Source organism: Ascidia mentula, chromosome 9 (assembly GCF_947561715.1).
Source record: "Ascidia mentula chromosome 9, kaAscMent1.1, whole genome shotgun sequence".
NCBI classification, from domain to species: Eukaryota; Metazoa; Chordata; class Ascidiacea; order Phlebobranchia; family Ascidiidae; genus Ascidia; species Ascidia mentula.
This window is the reverse complement of record NC_138574.1, coordinates 13836092-13856721: the sequence shown is the minus strand read 5'-3', so window position 1 is coordinate 13856721 and position 20630 is coordinate 13836092. Positions and strand designations below refer to the sequence as shown.

Below are 20630 nucleotides of genomic sequence, written 5' to 3'. Positions count from 1 at the left end.
CTTTGTGTCATAACGTTATGGATGGCGCTATGATCCTATTCAGAACTTATTGGGTGAATACCCTTGTTTTCATTTTTCCGATGATACGAAAACTAAATATTCGAATTCAGAAAAACTTTTCTTGTGTTCAGATTTTGATGTTGCAATGGCTAGAAATATAATTGATTTGTTTGTAGTTTTGTTTTTGATTATCAATTGCTGTGCTTCCAATTATGGCTTAAATTATCAAGGACAATCCAGGTACATTTAATTCCCTTGTAAATTGCCTGGCAGAATTTTTTAATTTTTATTGTTTTAAAAATTGGCACCTATAGTTATAATTGAGTTTTTTATATGATTTATTTATATCCGAACAACTGTAAGTGAGGAACAAATATTCCTTTAGTTATGTGTTAGAAAAAAACACGAATAAGTTTCGCTTACATATCATCCATAACATCTCATATTTGTCCATAGCAAGCATTTAAAAATTCATATTCATGTGAAAACATGAGTATGTAAACTCATTAAATTATAAAAACTACATCATTTTTTATTTTCAGTGCCAGCAACAGAAGGAAAGTCCATCCGTGGAGATTGGCAGCCATTGCTAACAAGTTATTTGCTCATCGACTTTTCCAATCTGTTTCACGCACAGTTAACCAACACCAAAACTTTCTAATCTCACCATATGCAGTCAGTGCTGGACTTTCTATGACATTGTTTGGATCCAGGGAAAGAACTGCACATCAAATACGAAACACACTTGGATACAGTGAATTCCACCAGTAAGATCTGCATGTTCAACCATATTGACATTTTTGTTTTTTGGTTCCGCTGGAATGCAAGTATCCTCTCTTACATAAGCAAAACTATTAACATGATGTTCTGTGTTTTCAGTGTTGAATTATTTCAAAATGACCAAATCCCGAAATTGTATAAGAAGTTAGTTGATCAACTTTTTGACAAAGATCATGGCTTCACACTCACATCCGCAAATAAATTGTTTGGCGAAGAAACAGAAGTTTTTGATCATGAATTTCTCAATGGCACCGAGTACTTCTATGGTGCACCACTACAAGAGGTAACTAAACATACAGTATATTCGGGATGCATAAAAAGTGGGTAATTTTTTTGTCGGTTCTTTGCTTTTGAATCATAAATAGGGAAAATTAGTAAAATGAAATTGGATTTAATTATCAAAATTTGGCTGTTCGTGTCAAATCCACCAAAAATATCTACTATTATACCCAGTATAACTTCCATTATAATTGTTCATTTCTTTGCAATTTTAGGTTAACTTTCAGGATGATCCTGCAGGCTCTAGAGACATAATTAATAGCTGGGCAGCACAAAAAACCAATTACACAATTCAGGAAGCATTGTCTAGAAATGCGGTCAGCGCAGGCACAAAACTTGTTCTCATGTCAACAATATATTTTAAGGTAAAATCAGCTTGTCATAAACACTGTAGATTAAATTTTAAATGTTACTAGAATGTTCTGGTAACATTTAAAATCGAATTGGTGGTTAACTTGTGTCACATGAAAGGAGTGCTGCTGGTTAGGTAGATTTCATGTAGTAAAACAATTTATTGCACTGTAGATTAATGCCTAATTTACCGTGAATTTTTTACAGGGACAGTGGGTAAAGCCATTTCCAACTTTACTTAGCTCAATTTTTACGACATCCAGTGGCAGACAAATAAACATAGATTTTATGAGAGGCCAGTTTTTGTTGCCCTGCGCCCGTGCAAAAGTTTTAAAGTTTTTGATGATAGAGATGCCCTACAAAACAAGTGAGTTCCAAACTAAAATATACTTGAATGCAGAAAACTTAAGTTGGCAGGAATTGTTTTGACCTAGTAACACACAGGAACCTAATTAACTGTCACTGGTAAACTTATAGGAACTGCCAAGTGCACCAAAACTTTTCAAATTTCTTGTGTATTTACAGTATGGTTGTGTTGCTAAATGAGCTTATCACCAGTGTAAAAAAGCAACATGTGGTTAATATTTAAATGTTCCACTTAATTATCATGTTTGGGCAAAAATGTGGGCCTTGTCCAGTGTATTCAGAGAAACCTGGTCTTAAACTATTTGCAAGAATTAAGCTAAACCACAATACCAGGGGAAGTCAATAACCACAATTACTTTAATCTCTTAAATAATTTGTGCCATACAGTTCATAAAAGGAAATATTCAATAACGTTGTGCTTTTGGCAGCCTCATTAGAATATCAAATGACGATGGAGCTGATAATTCCACATCGCAACACTGTACAAGCCAGGAAAAGAATTGAGCAGCAACTAACTGAAAACAATTACTACAAGGAAACCCATAAAAAAGAGATTTGGAATGTTAGTGGCACATTCTTTTACAAATTTTGTAATATTACAAAAGAATACTTTATCTAGTGGAGAAATACCCAGTATATAAAATTCAACAGGTTGATTTATCAATGCCTAAGTTTCAACTGGAGTTTGGTATGGACTTAAAGGACAATTTATTTAACATGGGAATCAAAGATTTATTTGTTGCCGGTCAATCCAATCTTTCTGGAATGAATGGAAACGACAACTTGTTTCTTCAATCAGCTGAACACAAAACATTTCTCAAGGTATGGGTGTGCATGGTTGTCCCTGATGCATATTTAACTTAGTGGAAAGGCCATGATTGTTTCCGTAACATTAGCACAAATTGTGCTGCACAATCAAGTTAAGTGTAAATTTAGCCAAAAAATTGATTATAAAAACATTCTTTGCTCGCTTACAAAGTCTGCATTAGATGCTTTTTATGAAAGAATATATTTTGTTCTTAGGTTGATCAGAAAGGTACAACTGCTGGTGCATCATTTGGACAAGCTCAGACAAGAACAATTCCCTATGTTATCAATGTAAATCATCCATTTTACATTATTTTGCGAGAAAAATTGACACGAATGCCTTTGTTCATGGGCAGAATACTCAATCCAGATAATGGACGTTAACAGTTAAACAGGCTTCTTTCACATAACATGATGCTGCATTTTCATTTTTTTGTATTGTGTATATTATTATTGCAGTGTTATATTGTCAAAATAATAATTATTTAGTATTATCACGCTCATCAGTATTGCTATTATTCTCACTATGTGCTATTGTTTTTTCAACTTTTCATAACTTTTATTGGTGCAGCATATTCTTTTTTCAATTTCCTAACGCTCATGTTTCAAAATTATTTCAATTTTTTTTGTTTCCTGCACTCCAAGCCCCTCGAGTGGTATTAAAATGTACAGAGTAGAAATATGCAATGTGGTTAATTTTCAGACAAAGTAATAACATTACAGCTTGGTTTTTCTTCTCTTTCTATTATTTCCAATTTTGAGAACAGGCGATGATGGAGATTTAACAGATACTCTCGCAGGTTCAGCAATTTTGTTTTCAATGTTGGTAGCCTGTTGTATACACTGACCGTCGTGTTCTTGTAGGTCGTTACTCTTGCGCTTCATGCTGGTATTTCCTTGGTCTAAACATTTGTTTTTTTCTGCGAAAGAGTCCGACTTCTTAACTTGGGTTAACGATACATCATCACTTTTCTGTGAGGAATTTCCAAATGGATCACATAATACGTAATTCTCAGTGAATACAGGTTTATTTTCTGAAATAATCTGTTGACTAGTTTCACCATCGTGTTTATCAATTGTATTCTGGTAAGCATATGTTAAATTTTCATTTTCAAAGTTTTGGCAAAATTCCTCCAGCAGCTTTTGTGAAAGATGCAAAAACTCATCACTGATAACCTGTTTGGGAATTGAATTGGATTCTTTGCATTTTTCATCAACACCTTCTGTAAAGTTTGAACTTCCTGTCTGCTTAGTTTCTGGATCACGAAATCCATCTCTAACAATGACATAATTTGCAACACCTCTAGGCTGGCTTGAGGATTTAAATAATAAAGCCAAGCGTACTTTGTTCTGCTTGACCAGCATGATTTTTGTGTCTGCAACATGGCTCCAAGCGGCGCCTAGAGCAGGGACCATAATCCCACTTGAAGTGCATGATGAAAAACGTGTTGTCACCTGATTTATCAAAACAACAGCAACGTTATTTTCTTCTGCAAAAGCTCTAAACATTTGTGCAAAATCATTCAGTATTTTGTTTCTAGTTTTAATATTCTCTTCAGCACGGACACAATGTGCAATGCTGTCCACAACAATTAGCTTCACTCTAGAGTGGACTTTAAGAAAGTCTCTCATCTGGTGAATGGTAGCTACAAGCTCCACCATGTTCAGGCATTTGAACATGTAAATGCTGGATAAAAGTTGTTCGACTGTACATTTGCCCTCTTCATCTTCACCAATATCCCTGCAATGTTGTACGACAGAGTCTGCTATTTCTACCAATCTGGTGGTGGAGAAGGTGTTTTCTGTATCAATAAATACTGCCTCCCCAGCAACACCACCAATAGGTGGTTTCATTTGTACATTGATGCTTAACTGGAAAGCTAGTTGAGTCTTTCCACAACTGCTCTCTCCAGAAATCTCTGTAACACTTCCAATTCGAATCCCGCCACCCAAAATTCCATCTAACTCACGACAAAAGGTAACAATGTATTTGGGTTTCTTGGTGGAAAGTTCGCTTTGTAAAACGGATGCTGCGGTTTGAAACATTTTGACTACATTTTTATCCACCACACCTTGCATATATTTAATGCATTCCACGTAATACCCAAACACACCGATAATCAAACACACATTGTTACCGGTGCTATGTAGTTCATTTTCACATTAGTCGCAAAGTCTGTGCTAACAAATATGTAACATTCGAATCAGTTTATAAACAAAACCTCATCGTTGTTTTGATTATCATTTTGGCGCGAACACTACAAATAACTGTGCGCTCATGCGGCCAACATTAAAGAAATGTTTTATTTAAATCACGTTCCACTCTTGTTCATAGGAGTATGGAATTTCTTACATTGTAGTTCACATTTCCTTTTTGTTAATACAAATAACGTTTTAAGTACAGGGTATCGTTTCACTTTCATTTCGACAAATTAGGTTCAAACAAAAAATCACCTAGAGGGACACCCCCTATAAAGTACTACATTTTAGAGTTTTTCAAACAATAGGTCGTGACCCTTAATCGTGGAACAAATTGGTTTTCAAAGGAAAATCCTTCTTATTTCATGATTTAGTTATGAAAATTCCCTGTGTGTTGTTAGTAAACAGTTTGGTAATTGATACGTGGTCTGCGCTTTAAAATGTCATTAATTCCACAACCAGAAACTGATATGTTGCTAGTAGTCTGTTTTACTATATCAACAGCGAAACCACAAAACAACACTCTGTTATTGGCAGTAACACATCAAAGAAGAAAGTCAAGAAAATTAGTTACAGAAATAGGCCTACGTTGACAGTTTTTGTGCTAAACAGTTGATCAGCAGTGTTTGACAAAAGAAAATATTTTGTACAGTTGAACTCTTTCCAAAAAATGCACGATTTGGTAAACAAAAATAAAATGGTCTAATTTCGTTTAGGTTTCGTTGAAACCCAGATTAACGCTTGTTTATTTAAAGTAACTGTTCGAGGAACAAATCCTTTGCTGTAACTGTTGCAAAAACACCAGTGCGCCGTGCCAAATGCACGTGGTATTTCAATTCCTAGGCTGCAACCTCTTCCACAACGTCTCCCCCGTTCTCAGCAGAAGTTTCGGCTGCGGAAGGTTTGTTCTTTTTCTTGGCGTTGATGACGCCACCCTTATCAAAAACAGCAAGCTCGGCTTTGGAGGCGAAAACAGCGTAAAGTGCATGCCCTAACACAACTGCCAAAGAAGACACAACTACCAGAATACCAAATTGTTTTGGCCGTGGCAGGAAAAGGACCAGAATGTAACCAATCATATCCATGGACATACTGAGGGAGGTCTGAACACCGTTAACAATCCCGCGCTCCTTTTCCAGGACATTCTCCTGGATGAGCTGCGTCACCGTGAGATCGAATCCCCAGAGTCCGGCTCGGGCGATGATGATTCCACTGAGGAGGAGCGAGAGTGAGAGGAAAGAGGGTGGAGGAGTGATGCCCTTAAGACACTTAAAGAAGATCTTTGGCGTCAGACCGTGATTATTTTCCATCTCTGCTGGTGTTGTAGCAAATGCCTCAGCCATCTCTGTGATACTCGGCATCGTTGGCATCGACATGTTGTTGGTCGCGTTTAACGGAACAAAGTCAAGGGCTGGGGTTGTGGCTATTTGTAATTCCTTCTCGAGCACCTCATACAAGGTTTCCTCTAATGTTAAGGCAGATTCTCCAGTGTAGATAAAGAACGGACTTCCCGGCACGAAGAGAGATATCAGACAAGGCACAAGTGTGAGTGTTTGAAACACCCCAGACCACACACCCGTTTTTACCAGTCCCAGTTTGGTTCTCATGACAGGAAATGCGTACGTACCGCCTATCCCGGCAACAGCGGAGGCGGCAAGAAGAATTCCAACCATAAATTCGCTGAAGCACTGATTGTATGCGTAAGACGTGGTGACGTAGCCAAAGTTGAGAACGGTAAGAAAGAGCAAGGCCAGCCCGACCCCAGCTTTGGTGATACTCTGTGCCATGTACAACTTCCAGCCATCCTTAATGACAATTATGAAGCCGAACATCTTACGCCAAACCGGCTCTTCTTTCTTTTCCTTCTTTTTCTTTTTCTTTTTCGGTTTCTCGTCGTTCTCCCCATTGCCGTTCTTAAGCATCTCCACCGCTTCCTCGTCATCCTCGTCTGGATCGCCCTTAGTTTTGAGTGCAGGGGTGCGTTTATAAACAATTCTCAGAAGCCAGTATTCAGTCACCATTGAGCACATGTTCCAGGCCACAATAAAGTAAGCTCCTCCTGTCAACGACGTCAATGCCATGATTTGACCGCAGGCAAGCGGAGAGAGGATCTTGGTGACCAAATCTATTCTTCTCACCATTGCATTGAGATCAGCGAGGAAGTCAGTCTTTCCGGCGGACACAACCACGATCCAGTCCTTCTGTAAGATGATACCCGTCCCTGTGCTGGCCAAAAGTCCTATAGCTCCGAGTAAAATGGCACTGGTCTGCACAGCCCAAGCGTAACTTGCTTCACGGTCGCCTAACTCCCGGTTTATAATGAGTATAATGGCGCTGCTGGCCACTGCAAAGTTCTGGATGACAAGTGTTACAGTGACTGCATACAAGCGAGGTCGTTTGTCGATCCAGTCGCCCACCAGAGGAGCAAAGAGTAAGACGCTCGCTGCAAGCGTGAGGCCGTACGCCGCGGTAAGGAAGAGGGAAGAAGGATCAAGATCCAGGAGGAAAAGCGGAATTGCGAAATACCACATCCGGTCTCCCCATGATGATAGGAAGTGCCCGATGTAGATGATGAGCGACGTGGAGACCATGTTATGTCTTTATTGGGCGTCGAGTTGCACACTTTTACAACTAGACAAACAACCTGTTTTTATTTGAAAACAATGATCTGGACATTTCAAAAAAAGAAAAATATATTTAGCAACAGCAATTAGAAAGAATCCATGATCACAAAAATCTCTTCTGTTTACCAAATATGTCGAACTAAAACTAAAGAACGCTTCTAACGGAAATTATCTGGCGTTCAATTATCTGTTGCTTGTGGAAAACCAGATGTTTTTGTACGAACTTGTCCCACAACAACATGTGACCACATAGTTCAGTATGTGTTTATTGCTACAAAACTACAGTCAACCATAGTGATAATGAAACAGTACAGACCATTGGAAACATTCTCCCAAAATATTGTAAACATTCTGAGTGATATCAAAGTCGTTGCAAAAAAACGTAAGCTTTCGCAACTATAAAACCTTTCGCTGCACAAAGTCTTTGACGAGTACCAACAAGCACGGTTAACAAATTGCCCAAACCGCAAAAACATGTTTAATTCGCCTCCCTCGGTCCTTAATTTGTAACCTGTTCAAGAAGAAAGCTTTATTTTTTTCCTGCTCTGTTTAACATGATGGCAAGTTAAGTAACAACACTATGCAATCCCTACACCCAAACCAGGCGATTTCCCGTCTTTCAGCTCGTCCGTACAACTTCTCGCCGTGTTGTTGGCGAGAGAAGCGAAACGCCCTGAACCAAACTTGCTGACTCGCCCGATTCCTTGCGTGTTGGCGACGAGGAATTTTGACTGGCATTTTTTTGCTGCAACGGTAAACGCTGAAAACGTAAAACCGACCAACTGTAACCAGCCGATCGCTGCGGGCGTTCTTTGCTTCAGCTAACGGCTGCGTATATGCAGAACGTAGTATTATGTATTTACAAATAAACAACTGATAATAAAGGATACCCTATAGTACAGTGTTATCCGCGAGCACCATTCCGTACTTTTCAGATATAGTTGGAATTTAAAACATCGTAGGTAATCTTAAAATGTATGTACTTCATCCCCTATGTTACTTTATAACACTCAACTAGGTGAAACGCGTCGAAATTGTTTTACCTCCAATTGGTACGCAACCACAAAAAGGTTGGGAATTACTGCCCTAGTAGCAAATCTTTGTCCAGTTACGTAATTAACACAAGCGCTTGCAAAGCTCGTGTCTGATCACATGGTCCCAGTGAGTTCAAATACAAAATTTGAACATTTTGCTGTGAATTAACACAAGACATGGTGAGTTACCGTGGGAGGCATCTACACTCAGAGCGCGGTGCGTTTCTTGCAACTCACCAACATGACGCAGCGTAACCGAAACAGGTCAACCGTAACATTGCCACCCAATTTACTGCCGAGTCAGGTTTTCCACGTTGCGGTCTCTCTTCTGTGCTTCGGCTTTTTCATGCGAAAAACCTGTGATATTCGCGTGTATATTTCGTCAGAATATTGAAGGAAGCAAATCTGGCGTCAAGTGATTGCACGAAGATCAGTGGAGATAATACGAAGCAACAGAGCACAATAATATAAATAATCCGCTACCGTGCGGTCTTGGCCGCATATAAACTATAACGCGACATCTATATGTTAGAAGTTATACTCCAAGCGAAATTTTCTTCAAAAAAACACCGACACTGGAGTGTTTTTTAACACCCGATTCAAACAACATTCCAGAAGTGAAAATGAAAGATCATCAGTAAAGCACTTTCGATGGAGGTATTTTCCTGTTAAATACCCTTTACTGGCTGTATGCGATTTCTGAGAAGTAATCGAGGACGTTCTCAATCGTGAATTCGAGTTTAATGTTGGAGTCTGGATAGCATTTGGAAATGAGATCCTCAAACCTCTTGTATTGTCGGATGAATTCCTCCTGCATGTGTTGCCAAACAACCTGCAAGAAACAATGGACGCACGGTTAAGTAGACAGTGGAGTCAGTCATGCATATGCAACACGGTTCAGTAATTAAAGCAGTTTATCGTAAAACACAAGTTGGTTTTGGGCTTTTTCTAATCTGTGCAAATGTATTTAATCTAATTTGTCTTTTCCTCTGTAGCGAATATTTTTACTGTACAACGATGGTAAAAGTTAGAGTTTGAATTTGTAGAATCCAACAGCAATTCGTTTCAGTGTAAAAATTGTACACAAATCTTTCAGTTTAATTAAATACAACTAATTACAAATTACACAAAAGATTATTAACCAACAACTTTTTTCATGAGAATCGTATTTCAAAAAACCAACGATACTCTGCAATGTATCAGCGGGTCGATATATTCTGTCCTCAGACAATGTCGTTTTCATGACTGTTAATAACGGATTATATTACTATGTACTATATACTGCAACACCAATGGTAGGGTCATACAGCAGCTGCAATTCGTAATAGGCCAAGAGCCTGATATTTTTGCTGGGCGGGCTGGATGCGACCGACCTCTGCCATATACCTTGGATCAGCAAACAACTACTTTTTACCCTGAGTAATCGGTTCTCATTCTCAGCCGTGTGTTTGACGATTTTGTGGTGCAACGATTCCAACCCCTTCTTAACATCCTTCCCACTGTATTCCTTGATGCTTTTACGCAATTCTTGCTTGCTGAACTTGAGTTGAAATCCGACTTCCTCGGGTCGCACACCTGTCTCTATTACTTGTTCAACACCTTCGAAGAAATTCTGCAAGAAAGAAAAGAGCAACTGATAAAATATCACAGAAAAATGAAAATTAAATCTTTATCAATTTAAATGAAGCAATGTGTGCACTAAGCGATGTGGCATTTCAGTGGTTCATATATAAATAAATACAAACCTAGTGAACATTTTTGATATAACATCCCGATTTAAAAACAACATTATAATCCTGAAAAAATAACGCATTTAAATCGCTGGGAATTGATATCACTGTACAAATAAGCAATGTTTAGTCGATTCCTACACAGTGTATCCATTACCGGCCTATATCGTATGGCAACTGATATATAGAAAATAAAAGTACGCACACTTAATTTCTCAAGAGGCCTTCCCAGCATGCTGTTGACGTAGTTCTGTAGGTAGGTGTTGTATCTTGTTTTAACATCTTTCTTCTCCTGGTCGAGTGACGCGATTTTGAGGCTCGACAGACAATTAAGAAGGTGGTGATAATTCATGAACATCACAACTTCCGGTGGCGTCTTATGGCTCTCGCCCGCAACCCGTTCGACTGGGGGTAAATTTATGAATTAAAATCTTACGATTCCATGAGCAAAAATGTCTATAAGTGCCTTACTGTGAGTCAGGTGGAAGAAAAACCAATGTTTTAGTAAAATACAAACTAGGTTTTTCGATAAAAAAATACAAAATGACACTTTGATTTGCCGCTGCGACACTCTGATTTTTATTATTATGTAGCAAATGGGCCAATGATCAGTAAGCTGCAAACAGTGCGCACAGTATCGAGATATCAGGTCTCGACGTGCATAAGTGCAGCTAATGACTAACTACGGTTGTCTCGGCCAACTGGCCATTCATTCCACTTTGCAGTCGACGTCCATAATTTTAATGCATTATTCATCAGTAGTCAGGCGATGGTATACATGGTTATTCAGCTTTTACAGGTAAAATGTTTTTAACAAAATCTATGATAAAATTTCATACGTCTTAAAATCACATGATAAAGGGAAATTACCAGTCGGTGCTTTTACTTACTCGCTTCGAATACGGCTTTGATGAGGGTCTTGTAAGCTTTGTCGATATCATTCCGTCTCTCACTTTCACGGAAAATGCTCTCGGCAAGTTCGACAAAATCCTCAAACTCTTGCACGAAGGGAAGAATTCCGCATTTCTTGTTCTTTCCAAGGTGAGCGTCCTCCACTACTTCCACTTTGTGTCTCTGTGAAAAAAAATCAAGGCCTTAAAATTTGCAAATATTTTGCTGACTATCGGAAACCAAACAATAAAAAGGTCTTTCAATGCTGGGTCATTCTGCGTAAACTGTTGCGTAACAATAAGCAATGTATGTATCGCGACGCACTCCTGAAAACTGGAGTTTTGTGGAGAGAAAATGAAGACAACTAACAAGTTAAGTCATTGGAATTGGATTGAAACAAATCTATGACTCGGTGCGTTGTAAGTGCGCTACTGCCGTATGAGAACCACTACTTTACTTTATATGCAACAACAGACTTTTCATTCATAAAAAAGCTCGAGATTGGTTATGTCGCACACTTTTATGTCTGATCTCCTTGCGCAAATGCGATTACCGAAAAATCGTGTGCCATGATGCCTTAATACACACGATCTACTCCAATACACACACGTTCCTACACGCTTAAAGTTGTAATGTGAGAACTACTACTCGGAATTTCACTAGAAGATATATTGAAGTACCACAAAGTTGTCGAAATTCCTCTTGACTTCGATGAGACAGTTCCCCAACATCTTGGCCAAGAATGAGCCATCGTTGTCCTACAAAGATGAAATTGGGGTAAAGGTGACGAAAAAAGGATCAAAAATAGTTTGTTTTTGTAATTACTATATCTTATAGCCATGTTCTCGCGTTTTGTAATGTATTGTTTCTCATTCAAGAAAAGTGCATTAGGTTAAGGGCATTTGCACTAAAGAGATTTCAAAAAATAAAATTACTAACCTGATGTGCTTGTGCTACACGTTGTCCGATGACTACAAGCATGTTAAGAGAATTGAGTGGATCAAGTTCTTCACCAAACGCAACCAATTGTGATAATTCAGATTCCACAATAGAAAATATTTCAGTCATCATTCGCCTTTTGTTGTGAAAAACAAGATTTAAATGTGTTTAACCTTGTACATAATGTTTGACTTACAACAGTCCACTAAATTTGTTTTCACAATTTATTTATTTTTGGTCGATCTGATTTTGCTAAAGAGCAGCATATTTTTTAATTTTACTACCCTTTAAACAAAAAGTACTTATATTACTTGTTTTTTCCCAGTGAATGTATTTTACAATTAACATAAATCAGTTATTTCAAGTACAGATGGAGGTTTTTTCAAAAAATTGGGAAGAAATTTTTTTTTTATTCTAGCATAGCACCAAACTTGCTACAAAATGTTGAATTTGAATTAATTATTTTATTATTTGAAGCAGTTGTTAAAGAAATATATTTGAAGTCAATTAGTGTGAAAGATAGTAATATTATTTTTTATTGGCCAAGTAGATGAAAAGTGACCAAATTATACATAAGCAATTGCATCTCACACACATGGAGATTGAAAAGAAAATTTCACACACATGCTGAAAAATTCCGTGAAAACCAGTAATTAAAAATCAAATTAAGACAAAAGCCACGAAACCTGAAACTTAAGGAAGTAAAAAGATCAAACAAGGAGAAAATTCAAGCGCAATTTCTGGAAAAGATTTTCGTGCAATCGATTGCCTGAAAGGGAGTCAGCAGACTCGACAACTTACCATGCCCCTTCCTTTAGCCTTCAAAATCATAAACACATTAAATAGACAGAAGTCTCAGAGGGTTTGAACTCAAACTACAGAGACCAACAGAGATTCACAGATGCATTGTCATGGCAACAATGATCAATGTTCATTGTACTGGGTCATTGGCCTATACATTGTTTGGCAGACCCAAGTTAGATACTTTTTTGACTGGACTTTAGTATATTCACAACCATGTTTGTTTTAAATTAGGCATGAATACAAATAATTTATTTTTAGTTTATCCATTGTTAATAAAGCATGACAACCATTAGTGTGTACATAACAAGTGCCAGGGGTTTGTAAAATACCAAAATCAGTCAAACAAAGTGCTTGACCCCTGATGCCAACATACAATGTCAAGGCCAAGGACTTAGTTACAGTTTTCCCATGCGAGGTTTGACGCTCCAACCACTGGAGTCAAAACAATCAAAGTTTCCTCGAAAATAAACCATTCAACTGGTGGAGACGTTACTCACAATTTTCTCATACGACCGCTTAACTGTTTCACAGGTTGGAGGAAAGCCGTGCTAATCACGGATGCCAGAAAAGAGTGTCTACATTGTCACGAATAATGTTGGACATTTGTTATTACACTTTGTACAAGGCAGCAATGGTATGGTTAATATTTGCCACCCGTTTGCACGATTTTAGCACACATTTCTACCTAACAGTTATTTTGTTAAATATTTAAAAATACATTTCGATTGCAATTATATTCCAATGATTTGATTGAGAAGATAACCTTGCAGGGTAGAGTTTGTCCTAAATAGACTTATATTTGCTTATACAAACTGAATCATCAGTACAAAGTACACAATTAATCAAATCATTGGCAGCTATCTTCATAAACTTGGGTAATTCCAGTAAATTTTTAACAAACAAACCTTTTTATGCAAATCTAGTGGAAACAGTTTTTAAAGAAACAGGGCAAAAATGATGGTATGTTATACATGAGTAACCAACATTCAAAATCTTTACACTTATTTTTAAAAGTAGTTTTTAAATACAAAGTAAAAGTGTATATCTTAAAACTAATTTTGCTGTGACGAGGTTAATTTAATTTAAACACTCACTCATTTATTGCACAAAAATCTACTGACTGAAACTGTGCTACAATACAAATTACTACACACACAACAGTGACACACTAAAATTTACATCTAAAAGAAACAAAGAAACAGTATTTTAAATACTATCTGAAATAAACTGTGTGACCAAAATAAACTTACCTGATGTCTTTGGTAACTTGAACCCTGTAAAGCAAAAATTGTTCAATAAAAAAAATGAAATATTCAAATACAAAATTAAATTACGAATTGGTTTTATTTAATCTCTTCCACTAACGTATTAGAATGGCAACAAAATCTTGAGACAACAAACACAAAATCCACCATCACAACTTTTCTATCAAAACTGGTTTAACTCACAAGAATGGAAACAAATTATGAACCAAGACAAACACACAATCATAGGCGCCTAGTTTTCATTTTTGTAGGGGGGGGGCGGCTATGTTATGACGTCATATTTGTTACTATGACGTCATCAAGGATCGAAAAACTGTGTTTGAATTTCAATACATGAGGCGTATTAGCCAAAAGGGCGGCGTTAACGATGAACACACGAGATCGGTCTACGACACAACCAATAAGTACCAGTTGGCATATCATACTGCGAGACTGACGTTGCAACAACCGATGTCAGTTACGTAAGCGAAACTAGGTCACCATATTTTGTGTGCGTCGCATAAGAAACACATTGTTTTTAGGTGTTTTTTCTTAGAACGTTAGGAATGCGACGAGTTACATGGTGCGGACAGACGTGCGTTAGAGCCACTCTTTTTTTTTTGAAAAACCTGCGGGGTCGCCTGGACTAGGCGCCTATGCACACAATTTATGCTGTGTTACTGTAACTTTATATGTTATTTTCTAAACCGACATAATACTTAGTCTCACTTACTCTTGATATTTTTTTCTGCTTGCAACTCCTTGTTCTGTGTCGTCTTCTTCATCATCAGATCCTCCCTATTAAAATTTCACCAAAGATTACACAATTCAATGCGATTAATGTCAAAAATTCAGATACTTAAAAAGCAACACAGTGTTCAGTTACCTGAGATTTTAAACCAAATTTTTTTAATAGTGGTATCATCACAAGTATCATTTTTTAATAGTGGATATCATTGTATATACATTGAAGGCTATTTGAAAATGAAACTGATGACACCCATGAAGACGAAATTGATTTCTTTTTGCAATTAACTTGCTGAAACATCTTATTTCAAACAATTTAAAACATTGAAGTTGTATCAATATATTGTAATTAAAAAATCTGGATACATTTCTAAACTCACAGGCATCATGGTATCGGCACTTTCTACATTGAGATGAAAAAACTTGGTTAAAAACCTCTCTTCGTCCTGACAAGTTGGTTCCAGTTCACTGAGCACCTCGCGGAAGGTCTGCATAAAGTCAGAGTTTACTAATGATGTCGCAACTTTTTATATTAAACCAATTTACTCACGGAACTGAATTTTTCACGATCTGATAATTCAAAGTCAGATGTAGCAAGTGACTCTCTGCTACCACCTAGCCCACGCTTTTTTATACCTATACGAAGCTTTTTGGTTTTTGCTGAAAAAAAGTAAAATGCCTATTGGTAATTTTATAAACTTGTTTCAGACTAAAACTCTTAGTGAAAAACTCTATAATTTTAATAAAATGCAAAAGCATTGTGGTACGGCTTACACCTGGAACATTGAAATACTTGGCATCTCGAATAGTTAATTGAAAAATCTAAACAACAAAATTGGTGTAAACAGAATTTTAAAGTTTGTCAAACATTGATTACGTTTTAAAGCCAAACTTTGCGTGGAACCAAAAATTTTCTTTTTTTCCTTAACGGCAAGATTTTGTGACGACCCTGACAAGTTCTTAATGCTTGAACTGAGTTCTAAAAAAAAACACAATTTTGTTTATTTAAACAACTGAAGTCTACAAGAAAAAAATTATTTCAAAAAGTATTGAAACTGGCCCCAATATATTCTGTTAGAAATATGGCAATTGAAACTACCATTTATATATGTTACACAGTAAATATTAAAACAAATTTCACTGTAACCACATTGTTTTGTTGTTAGTCAAACAAACTGTTATTCAAAAATAACACTATCTTGTAATGTTAAAAACAATGCATGAAATGTCATAACTACAGAAATATGTTAACTACACCACCTTAGAAGTTTATACATGCCAGGTGTTAAACTATTAGCTGCATGCAAACATGCCAGCTATTCTGCCCAACCCAGTATCGAGCAATAATTAGTTTTGAGGGAGTGAAAATAGTAACTTGTCACCAACTACGTTCCATGCAATGTTTGTCCAATACATGCAAAAACTGTAAACCTTTGAAAGTGATGAAGTTTCTGAATGAAATTGTTACCAAGAAAAGTAAGATGTGTTTAGAAAATCAAACAAATTAGTAATTTAGAAAACAAAAACAAAAAAAAACATGCGCTTTCTTGAAAGACAATTTGTGATAAGTCTAGATTATCATCCCTCAAGAAAACAAGTGCCACATTTACACAAATTACTACATTTTTTTCAAGATACCAATAATTAACCTTGCAAAAGACCAATTTAAACAGTGATGGTGAACAATCTGGTCCGATATAGAAAGCTACAGAGCATCAACCAACAAGAAGCTAAGCAAAGTTTACAGTCTACACCAAGCACCACTACAGTAATCTACTTTTGCTTAACGTAAGTCGGCGGGACTGTGGATCAAGACCAGCTGAATTGAGAGCCAAAGTGGAACGAGACGTTGCCCTCAATGCCGCGCTGCCTATTTCTTCGTCAATGTTAGCTGGTCAGCACAAAGTAAATGTAATCATAAAGCAAAATTACAGGGGCTTTTGTCAGGTTAATCTTGATTAACACTTCAAAATGTAAGTAGCATTTTCAAATTTTTAAATAAAAGTGTTTGTCATTTAAGTTAATGAACAACTTTCCTGCAATCTTGCCCTTGCACAAAAACACACAAGCAAAAAACAAAACAGAACAAAAATAGTTGATTATTCCAGGAAAACATTCAATATTTTGGTTACCTTGGTGGATAAACCGTTGCTTGGCAACTGATAAAAAGTCCTGGATTTCTTGAGAGTACAACTTGTTAAGATTTTGGGTGTAAACCTGGAAAGTGGACATTATCACCTGATGTATTTAAAAGTTGTGAAGAAACGGCAAGAATCACCTTTTCTGCATACTCACAATATATTTACCAATAATCATAAACACATACAGCACACAGATACCTCCATAACCCTTTCATTATCTGTGTTATTGTACCTTATACATTTTCTTTTGCCTGACATTTAAAAAGTTAAAGATCTTACTGTTAACTTGGTATTATTCCTATTTAAAAAGATGAGCGCAAAGTTTTCCATGTGAGTCGCGAGGTTTTTGTGGTGGTGTGCGTTTTATTCAAATTTGGTGACAACAGGGAGCGGTCGAATAAACAGATTTACACTTACAGTGCAGAGTTGGGTGTACTTGGTCTTGTCTGCAACTTTCAACCATAGGATAAGTTGTTTGTATGGAAGCAGGTCACGATGATACGGAAAGTGTTTGGGAAGTTTTAGTTCATCCTTGTGTTTTGACAAGCCTGAAGGGTGTTCATTTCCCTGGAAAAACCACAAAAAACTATTTTGTATAATGAACCATTTAACGCTAATTTAAAAAGTAGATCACAGTGCCCAGTCATATAGAGTTGCCATTTTTGTGAATAACCAGGGCTGTGTTTTAGGAATACATAACGTTTGTGCAAATTTTTTTGCCCTTAAATTCAGTAATTTACCTGTTTTGTAAACACTGTGATTAAATGTTCATAAAGTCTCTTTGCAAACATTTGACGCAGACCGTCAAACAACTTCTGCTGCTCAGTTACTGCTTGCAGTTTGGAAAGACCTTAAACCACAGAAATATATAATGTTTAATGAATATAGAAACACAATGTAACATGTTGAAAATACAAAATCATTACATTTAACTTTGAATTAGTGTCCATGCAAATAGAACTGGCAGCATTACTGAAAATTTTGCACAAAACTATAAAAATAAAAAAATGCCCACCCAGTGACTAAAGTGCCTTTGAATTTTATGTTTAGACAAAACAAACCACCACTATTGCAGAACAATGGAAAAATTTAAACACCTTTTGGTAATTCCACTTCCATGGCTTGTTGCAGTGCCTCAGCAGCACTTGTACAAGCTTCAATTCCACTGTCCTGCTTTAAATTAGCCTCCCTCAGAGCTTTAACATGGCCTTTGGACAGATCAAGTTGCATCTGACAGTGTATATATCGTTAAACTTCTTGCCAAAGAAAGTAAAAATAACAGTAACATAACATTTTTGAACAACCACAACTGTGTGGTAAGCAAATTTAATAGTCAGGATAGCAGGTAAGAAGTGGAGTAACTGACTGTAACACAACATATACTGCACTAAAACTTTCGGACGAACGGGTTTACTTAACATTGGACAATACAGATTGTCATCAATAGGCGCAACTTTGTCTCTTCACAAGGCTCATAAATGAATTTTCCCATCAAATGCAACTTTATGTATGATACCATAGATACATACCACTAATTTGTCAAGTTCTTCTAGGAGTCTCGTGTGGTTTTTGTTTGTGATCTGGATGAAGGATTCTTGGTTTTTCATTTGTCCCATCTGAGATGCAATCGCCCCAACCATCAGGTCATACTCGTCCAAGCGTGACTCGATTGTTGACACTTCGGTTAAGGCATTGTCCAACAACAACATGAGTGAATTCACCTGAGAATGATACAACCAATAAAATCACAAGCGCTACTCACCAGCGGTAAAAGTAAGATGGTATGGTCGGGACCAAAATTCCAGCAAGATCATGAGAAACATCAATTTATTCACTTATTTAAGGAATCTCACTTTGTATACAAAAACACACTGCTTTAGTTTTTTTATGTAAATTCAACCGTTCTGGAAATTATTATTTCTTACCACTGCTACAAGTCCATGCTATGCTTTTATATGTTACTATTCGGTGCTGGCAATCGTGGCGAATATTAAACACACAAATAGTTGCATGGTGACACAAATCTTGTTATACCTGTGCCTCCGACCCCATAATGGAATGTATATTTTGTCCATCAAGAACAGATAAGTCTCGAGACAGGGAGTTAGAGAAAGCTTCAGCATCGCTGATTGCATATTCACATTCTGATATCATTCGCTCCAAATCAGCCTCTTCCTGGTCAGTGAGTGCCTAAAACCAAGCAGCATATAAATAAACACCAAAAGAAGTAATTTTTATCCAGAAACAACAGCTTTAATTCATTCAAACATGTTCTACCTGGTAATCTTCCAGTGCTTCTTCATCTTGGCCAGGTAAGTTGCTCACACCTCTTCCAGTTTCCGTACCAGATACTGCAACTTTTGATAAAAATTAAGTTTGAATTTAATTACTAATAGGTTTGTTGTTACAAGAGATAATGTGGCAACATACTTCACCTTCTAATAAACTTTGGGGAATGTTTTCAAAAATTGGTCGTGACTGTCTTGGCAGGTATCGGTGACAAAGCTTAAAAAGACATTACCAGAATGAAAACATGCACGAAACAAAAAAATACCTTTTTGTCGTTTGCACTTCACATTACATGTATTTAAAACAAACTTACTTTGAACAAGCACTGCAGGAAAGCGTGTTTTTCAGCAACACTACTTGCAGACCACTTGAAATTTTTCTCAAACTGCAGATCAAATTCTGTTGTTTGCTGCAAATTGTTTCATGTATTTGTGTCAAAAACAAAATTGAAAAAAATATTTTACAGTTTACCCCAACATCAAAATACACATATGTGATACCTTGTCAGATTCTTTTCCATTAACACTCTTTAATTCCTTTAACTGCCATGTCTTCTGTTTCTTGTATGTTTCACCTTTCTCTTGTCGCTTGATTTTACAAATGGAAACCTCTACAGGGCGTTCAATGGTTACTGCAAAAGGCAATTGTATTGAAAAGAAATGGAAGTTCCAGAAAAACGGTTTCAGTTTGATGAGGGTTAATGCATTACTTACATCTGTACAATCACATATGGACTCTGTAGAAACAGGTCGAGTCTGACTACATTATTATTAAACGCTTTATTACCTGAAGCACAAAGAAAAGATGATTTCTTCTTTTTCCCACCAGACTTTCCAACATGAACAACTCCAAGTAGCCTTTCTTGGTTTTTGGTAAACACATCTCGTTGCAAAGAGTGCTTGATAGCAGCCATTTACAATTTTAAATTATCATCCAATCTATCCACCAAAAATTGCACTTAGGGCAAATTTACCTCCAACGTCTAAATGGGTTAACTTTAAGTTCATTTGAGATTAATATTAAATAAAATTTCCAGTAAAAAACACTATCTCTTTAACAAACAGCTTCATTTTTCAGTCCCAGTCGGCAAATGCTTTTCCTTCTAATCTAATCTAAACATTCTGCATAGACATCAAAAACATCAATGCCGGCCAAGAAGAGATTATTTTTTATAATTTATTTTATTATAAATATAAATACTATTAATAACAAAAAAAGAAATATATATTGAAAATGATAAACAAATATTGCGGTAAAAAACGCCCGAGACGAGATATTTTCGCGCTATACAAAGCGCATTGTCTTGCCGAAAGGTCGGCGCTACCGATTGTTTTCCAACCTCAATTCGCGTAACCTCAGCTCGTCTCGTTTCTGTGTCAACTCACACAGATTTTCGAGTTCAACC

At 36.8% G+C, this 20630-nt stretch overlaps 4 protein-coding genes across 6 annotated transcripts; 1 reads left to right on the top strand and 3 right to left on the bottom strand.

Moving 5' to 3' along the window:
* Positions 1 to 104: 104 nt before the first annotated feature.
* Positions 105 to 3243, top strand: LOC145913323 (leukocyte elastase inhibitor A-like). Its single transcript, XM_083000942.1, has 8 exons — positions 105 to 240; positions 543 to 767; positions 880 to 1063; positions 1275 to 1424; positions 1618 to 1777; positions 2205 to 2338; positions 2428 to 2598; positions 2800 to 3243. The coding sequence occupies exons 1-8, from the start codon at positions 146 to 148 to the stop codon at positions 2965 to 2967; spliced, it is 1287 nt and encodes a 428-aa protein (XP_082857068.1). The 5' UTR covers positions 105 to 145; the 3' UTR covers positions 2968 to 3243.
* LOC145913322 (DNA repair protein RAD51 homolog 3-like) lies at positions 3181 to 4713 on the bottom strand. The gene has a single exon (XM_083000940.1). It carries the CDS (start codon positions 4660 to 4662, stop codon positions 3301 to 3303), a length of 1362 nt encoding a protein of 453 aa, XP_082857066.1. The 5' UTR covers positions 4663 to 4713; the 3' UTR covers positions 3181 to 3300.
* A 540-nt stretch (positions 4714 to 5253) lies between these two features.
* Positions 5254 to 7446, bottom strand: LOC145913636 (ferroportin-like). Its single transcript, XM_083001361.1, has 2 exons — positions 6265 to 7446; positions 5254 to 6201 (listed from the first exon to the last, which is right to left on the bottom strand). Exons 1-2 carry the CDS (start codon positions 7371 to 7373, stop codon positions 5622 to 5624), a joined length of 1689 nt encoding a protein of 562 aa, XP_082857487.1. The 5' UTR covers positions 7374 to 7446; the 3' UTR covers positions 5254 to 5621.
* A 1352-nt stretch (positions 7447 to 8798) lies between these two features.
* LOC145914748 (exocyst complex component 1-like) lies at positions 8799 to 20203 on the bottom strand. Of its 3 annotated transcripts, XM_083002582.1 has the most exons (24): positions 20012 to 20203; positions 19726 to 19856; positions 19539 to 19634; positions 19372 to 19441; positions 19214 to 19293; positions 18971 to 19126; positions 18466 to 18657; positions 18034 to 18166; positions 17677 to 17786; positions 17354 to 17503; positions 16928 to 17012; positions 16573 to 16686; positions 15673 to 15774; positions 15346 to 15455; positions 15176 to 15283; positions 14782 to 14846; positions 14055 to 14078; positions 12802 to 12819; positions 12001 to 12136; positions 11742 to 11819; positions 11061 to 11244; positions 10376 to 10575; positions 9855 to 10052; positions 8799 to 9272 (listed from the first exon to the last, which is right to left on the bottom strand). In XM_083002582.1, the coding sequence occupies exons 1-24, from the start codon at positions 20136 to 20138 to the stop codon at positions 9120 to 9122; spliced, it is 2820 nt and encodes a 939-aa protein (XP_082858708.1). In that variant the 5' UTR covers positions 20139 to 20203; the 3' UTR covers positions 8799 to 9119. The 3 variants fall into 3 exon arrangements, with proteins under 3 accessions (XP_082858708.1, XP_082858709.1, XP_082858710.1); XM_083002583.1 differs by lacking the exon at positions 12802 to 12819; XM_083002584.1 differs by lacking the exon at positions 16573 to 16686.
* Positions 20204 to 20630: the final 427 nt, after the last annotated feature.

Bases quoted from the DNA above. Each gene is read 5' to 3' on its own strand.
- LOC145913323 (XM_083000942.1), top strand. From the start codon at position 146: ATGGCTAGAAATATAATTGATTTGTTTGTAGTTTTGTTTTTGATTATC. The intron at 1,064-1,274 runs GTAACTAAACAT...TTGCAATTTTAG, and splicing joins ATGGTGCACCACTACAAGAG to GTTAACTTTCAGGATGATCC. The intron at 2,599-2,799 runs GTATGGGTGTGC...TTTTGTTCTTAG, and splicing joins AACACAAAACATTTCTCAAG to GTTGATCAGAAAGGTACAAC.
- LOC145913322 (XM_083000940.1), bottom strand. From the start codon at position 4,662: ATGCAAGGTGTGGTGGATAAAAATGTAGTCAAAATGTTTCAAACCGCA.
- LOC145913636 (XM_083001361.1), bottom strand. From the start codon at position 7,373: ATGGTCTCCACGTCGCTCATCATCTACATCGGGCACTTCCTATCATCA. The intron at 6,202-6,264 runs ATCTGCCTTAAC...ACAAATAGCCAC, and splicing joins TTCTTTATCTACACTGGAGA to AACCCCAGCCCTTGACTTTG.
- LOC145914748 (XM_083002582.1), bottom strand. From the start codon at position 20,138: ATGGCTGCTATCAAGCACTCTTTGCAACGAGATGTGTTTACCAAAAAC. The intron at 18,658-18,970 runs GTATAACAAGAT...TATCATTCTCAG, and splicing joins TTATGGGGTCGGAGGCACAG to GTGAATTCACTCATGTTGTT. The intron at 9,273-9,854 runs GTAAAAAGTAGT...TGTTTCTTGCAG, and splicing joins ATGAGAACCGATTACTCAGG to GTTGTTTGGCAACACATGCA.